Raw genomic sequence first — 6105 nt, 5'->3', positions numbered from 1 at the left:
TGAAAGCAGGTATCTGGGTTTGTTTAGCTTCTATAATTGAAACATTGTTGCTTCCGGAGCTCAGAGCTGGGCCGTGGCAGGCGGGGAACCTTGGCTTCCTCCATCACTGGAGCAAGCAAGCCTCATGCTTGCTTCAGCTGCATGGCTGCAGTCCGCCATCTTTGTTGGTAGTTAATTTGCATATCCTGCTGATTAGCCAATGGGAAGCGTAGCAGAGGTATGATCAATTGCCATGTTTGTCTATTATTAGATAGGATTTTACTTAGTATAATGTTCTCAAGGCCCATACATGTTGTTGCAAATGACACTATTTCAGCCTTTCTTATAGCTGAGTAGTATTTCATGGTGTATATGTATCACATCTTCTTTATTCAGTCTTCTATTGCAAGACATTTTGGTTGTTTCCATGTCTTGGCCACCATGAATAATGCTGCCATGTACATAGGGGTGCATATCTTTGTGAATACATGATTTTGAGGTTTTTGGGTATATACCCAGAAGAGGGATTGCTAGGTTGTATGGTAGCTCTATTCTCAATTTTTTGAGGAATCACCAGACTGCTTTCCATGTGGTTGTGCCAGTCTGTGTTCACAGCAGCAGTGAATGAGGGTTTCCTTTTGTCCACAACCTCTCCAACACTTGTTATTTCTTGTCTTGTTGATAATGGCCACTCTAACAGGTTTAAAGTGGTATCTCATAGTTTTGATTTGTATTTCCCTAAATGCCAATAAGGTTGAACATTTTTTCATATATCTGTTGGCTGTTTGTATGTCTTCTTGGGAGAGTTGTATTTTCAGGTCCTTTGCCCACTTTTTGATTGGGTTGTTAGATTGTTTAGTGTTGAGTTTTATGAGTTCTTTATATATTTTGGAAATTAAACCTTTGTTGGAGCTACTGTTTGCAAACATCATCTCCCATCTGGTTGGCTGCCTCTTTGTTTTATTGTCAGTTTCTTTTGCTGCGCAGAAACTTTCTAGTTTGATATGGTCCCATTCATTTATTTTTGCTTTTACTTCCCTTGCCTTTGAGGTAAAGTTCACAAAAAGTTATCTATGATCAAGGTCCATAGTTTGGTACCTATATTTTCTTCAATCTTATTGTTTCAGTTTTTATATTTAAGTATTTGATCTATTGTGAATTAATTTTTGTACATGGAAACAAACTGTAATCCAGTTTCATTTATTTGCATATGACTTTCCAGTTTCCCCAGCATCATTTGTTGAAGAGACTATCTTTACTCCATTGTGTGCTCCTGGCTCCTTTTTCAAAAATTATCTGTCCATTTACATGTGGTTTTATAGCTGGCTTCTCTATTCTGTTCTATTCATCTGTGTGTCTATTTCTCTGCCAATACCATGCTGTTTTGATTATCATAGTTATGTAGTATAATTTGAAGTCAGGTAGCATGAAGATATGACTTATTAATATGGAAATTTGGCTAAGAAAAGAAATGCCCGTGTAAAGACTTGCATTTTCATTTCAAAAAAATAAATATACACTTAAGGAAGTATTTTATAAGGTTAATAAAAATATAAAATCTATTGCTCTTTATATGTAAAAGATAAAGTGAAATATAATTTTTTAAAAAAACCACAGGATATATAACATATATTTTTACTAAGCCAAGTATTTGTATTAATATGGGATAGGAGGACTGGATGAAGGAAGGTGAAGGGATTAGTCACAGAACCTACAGGCATAACCCATAGACACATAAAACAGTATGTGATGGCCAGAGGGAGGAGGGGGCAGGGGCTGGGTAGAGGTGGGCAAAGGTTGGAGACAAGGGGACATGTGTGATAATGTCAACAGTTAAAAAAGAATGTGTTCTCAGACACAAAAATAATTGTTTTAAATTCTACTATAACAATGGACCTATCTCATGCACATCTTAACTAATTTCTCCTTCATAGGTATGTGGGCTTCATGCGTTTCTCATAAATGATGCTTGTGTGTGCATATACTGATACATACCCATTACTGTACATGTTCATATGGGAGTGGGAGTGAACATATTTATTTAAATATTTTAAAAATAAGTATTGTATATTCATGGATTAGTCTTCTTAGCCTTTTATTCCTAGGTGTCATATTTTTAAGACTTTTGCATTACGCTAAATGAAATAAATCTGTCAGAAAAAGCTAAGAACCATATGATTTCGTTCATATGTAGGATATAAAACTGACACTCATGAACACAAACAGCAATGTGGTGGCCAGAGGGAAGGAGATAAGAGGAAAAGGGGGTCCTAATATAAGGTGACAGGAGAAGATTTGACTTTGGGTGGTGGATACACAGTGCAATATACACATCTTGTAACATAGAAACCCACACTGGAAACCTATATGATCATGTTGACCAATGTCACCCCAATCAAGTTAATAAATTTAAAAAAAACATTTGCTTTGGAGATGTAATTGTTGGAGAAATTACTACAAGAAATTAGGAATTTTATGGTCAAAAAGGTAAATATTTTATCCAGACAGATCTGAGCTGTATGAAACTGTCTTACTGTTGATTCTATATAATTAAACTGTGAATCCTATAGAGGACTTTCCCTTTCCTACAGCCTTTTTAAAAGCACTCTTGACCTCTTTGTTCCTCAGGCTGTAGACCAGAGGGTTCAGCATGGGGATGACCATGGTATAGAACACAGATGCAATTTTATCTGTGTCCATGGAATGACTGGAGCTGGGCTGTAAATACATGAAGATGCCTGTCCCATAAAAGATGGAGACTGCAGTGAGATGGGAAGCACAGGTGGAAAAGGCCTTTTGGCGGCCCTCAGATGAGTGCATTCTCAGGATGGTGATAAATATAAATAGGTAGGAGAACAAGATGATTATGACAGAAAAGAGGATATTGAAACCAACCACCAAAAAAATAACCATCTCAGTGATGTAGTTGTCTGAACATGAGAGAGCCAAGAGAGGAGGAGCATCGCAGAAAAAATGATCAATCACATTGGACTTACAGAAGGAGAGCCTGAACATGTCCCCAGTGTGGATGGAGGCATTCAGGAAACCACAGATGTAGGAGCCTATGACCAGGCGTGCACACACACCTGTCGTCATGGTGGTGGTGTAATGCAGGGGTTTGCACACTGCTGCGTAGCGGTCATAGGCCATGGAGGCCAAGAGAAAATTTTCTACAGTGATGAAAGCTGCAAAGAAAAAGAACTGGGTGACACAAGCATTGTAGTTGATTATTTTTTCTCCTGTGAGGAATCCTGCCATCACTTTGGGAGTGACAGCTGAGGAATAACCAAAGTCCACCAGGGAGAGGTTACTGAGGAAAAAGTACATGGTGTGTGGAGACGAGCGTCCAACAGGATCAGGTTGATCATCCCCAGGTTCCCAAGCAGAGTGATGAGGTAGAGGAGAGAGAAGATTGTGAAGAGTGGGATCTGCAGTTTCGGGTCATCTGTTAGCCCCACAAGAATGAACTCAGTCACCTCGGTACTGTTTTCCATGAGGATTAATTGAGATTTATGTGGCTGCCCTGTAGCAATGAGAAAACAGAATCAGAATGACAAATGGAGATAAGACTCTGCTGAAATCAACCAGCATGTCTACTCTGCGGCTCATTTCACTGTTGCAACAGCATGTTTCCAGGAGTCTGTAGACTCCTATGTCACGGCTATGACAATAAAATGCAGTTGTAAATTATTGAGAGGTCATAGAAAATCCAGGTAGAAGGATTTAGAGGTAATATATCCTAATCTCCTAACTTCATAAAAGACTGAAATAAGATAAAGAGAAGAAAAGAAAGGACGTCTGCAATGTTATGTGATTATAGTTGCTCATGGAAGGAGCACAGACTCCCAATTCAAAGTTTACAGATCAACCACAAATTATTCTTTATATTAAATTAGAATAACTTCATAAAATTAATGTGAAATTGAATTAATTTTACTTCAACTGGCATTTTTTTTGTCTTTTCCATTGTATCAAGAACAGTGATATATGAATAGGGAAAGAATTAAAGAAAACATGTCCTTAGCCTAAAATGCTCTCAATATAGTACAGTATACAGAATGTGTAATTTACCAAATAATAAGAAAACAATAGAATTTCATGTACAAGGAATAAAAACATCTAGAAAATAATAGTTTTTAATTTTTCTCACACTAGTACTATTTTAAGCTTCTGCATTCAGATGTCTCTGATCTGGGACCATGTTAAAGCTATGTTAAAATATGAAAATCCCACCTCCACTATGTACATAACCAATGAACTTGGGCAATGTACAACATTTTCCCTATCAAATTGGGTTGATCATGAAAACTGGAACTATGTAAGTTGTTAAATATTATGACTTAGACAGAGGGCTTGATCTACCTGGTATAAGAGAAGTGGGTAATATAAGATGGAACTTCCAGATAAGGGCAAAACCAAAGGTTTGATAACATCACTCATGCTATTTGCCATCACAGATAAAAACAATAACAATTTTTAGGCATTATCGCTGATGTTATGAACTATGTAAGGAAATTTTTAAAGCCTATATAAAAACCTATCATGGAATCTCTATTTATTTCTTTAGATCAAGAATCATTTCAAAATGAAGTCTGATAATTTTATCTAGTTAAAAATTTTAGCTAAGTAATTTAGAGATTAAAAACAGTTAAGAGATTAATTATACTGCAGTACTAATTTATTTGGTCCAATGATGCATTTCATTAAAAAAAATCTAGTTGAGTGGCTACTATAAGCAAGATACTGCCATATACACTGGAAACAAAAAGAAAAACAGTAATTTGTATTTTGAAAATGGAGGCAGATATAGAATAAAATCAATAGAAAAATATATAGTATATTCAGACATGTTTTCAAAAGCTGAGTGGAGGATGGGTAAATTTAGAGATAGGTGGGTATATAATTTTAAACATGGTGGTCTAGGAAAGACTTGTTCATAAAAGGAAACTTTTGAGCAAATACCTAAAGGAATCAGGGGATCAGGGCTTGAATTTTGGAGAAGAATATTTAAGGCAGAAGGAACAGGAAATACAAGGTGCTGGGGTGTGAACATGCCAAGATTGTTCAAGGGACAGCAAGAAAAGCGTCATGGCTGCAGTGGGGAGAGGAGATTAGGTCAGAGGGGTAAGGACTTAATAAATTACTTTTTAAGTTATTGGACTTTCATTCTGAGTAATATTGGAAAGCATTATAGGATTTGGACCATAGGTGACAAAATGGACTTCCTATTTAAAAGGATCACTCTATTAGATCTGTTGATAATTAAATTTAGCAGGATAAGAATGAAAGGTGCTAGAAAATTAGGTCATTGTCATTCTAGGTAAAAGATGATGATTTCTGGGATCAAGATGATAGTGTGAGAGAGAATGAAAAATTATCCACTTTGGGATATATTTCAAAAGGAGAGGTAACTAAATTTCCTGATATATTGAAAAAGGGGCATGAGAGATAGAGTGGGGTCAATGCTGACTCCAATTTTTGTATAGTGATACACAGAATAGTGTAAAGGAAGCAGATGTTTGGGGAAAGGGGGGAAAGAGATAATTTCATCGAGCTTGAGATCCCTTTTGGATATTCATGTAGAAGTGTTGCATAAACAATTAGATGTGCAATCTGAAGTTTAGAGACGAGAACTGGCTACAACAGATTAATTAATTTGAACTATGTTGGTAACTTCTAATGGGTCAATGCACATATATGTAATATTAAATCCACAAGATTAAACAGTACTACCAAAGGCAAGAGTTTAGACAGACAAAAATCGAAGTATTCTAATGTTACTGGGTCAAAAAGATGAGGACATTGGTGGTAAGGGTTATGTAGGAGAGAAATTTGCCCGCACTTGAGGTGGCCACAAGGGAAGCTCTCTCCCAGGACACAGACTTCAGTTTGACCAAGCAGGTAAAAGGGACTTTCAGGAAAAACATTAAGAACATGTTGGATTATGTTGATGACTGACTATAAATTCCAAAGGGCACAGCAAGGTGATTTCAGGAGTTTAGCAGGAATGGAAGCCAAGGTCAGTAAAAGGGATATACAGAGATGTGTAAGCATTATTTTGTTGGACTTCAGGACTTGTATAACAATCCTCAGCTTCATGCTAGTGACATAGTATTAACTATAATA

General features: G+C 36.6%; 1 protein-coding gene across 1 annotated transcript; it reads right to left on the bottom strand.

Annotated features, from left to right (window-relative positions):
* Window positions 1-2529: 2529 nt before the first annotated feature.
* LOC102242064 (olfactory receptor 5B12-like) lies at window positions 2530-3473 on the bottom strand. Its single transcript, XM_014542213.1, is given in 2 exon segments — window positions 2530-3305; window positions 3308-3473. Coding segments are annotated over 2 exon segments (942 nt in total).
* Between the last annotated feature and the right edge of the window lie 2632 nt (window positions 3474-6105).

This window comes from Myotis brandtii, unplaced genomic scaffold (assembly GCF_000412655.1).
Source record: "Myotis brandtii unplaced genomic scaffold, ASM41265v1 scaffold2920, whole genome shotgun sequence".
In the NCBI taxonomy this organism is placed as follows: domain Eukaryota; kingdom Metazoa; phylum Chordata; class Mammalia; order Chiroptera; family Vespertilionidae; genus Myotis; species Myotis brandtii.
The sequence above is the reverse complement of the archived record's forward strand: the minus strand, read 5'-3'. Positions and strand labels throughout refer to the sequence as shown.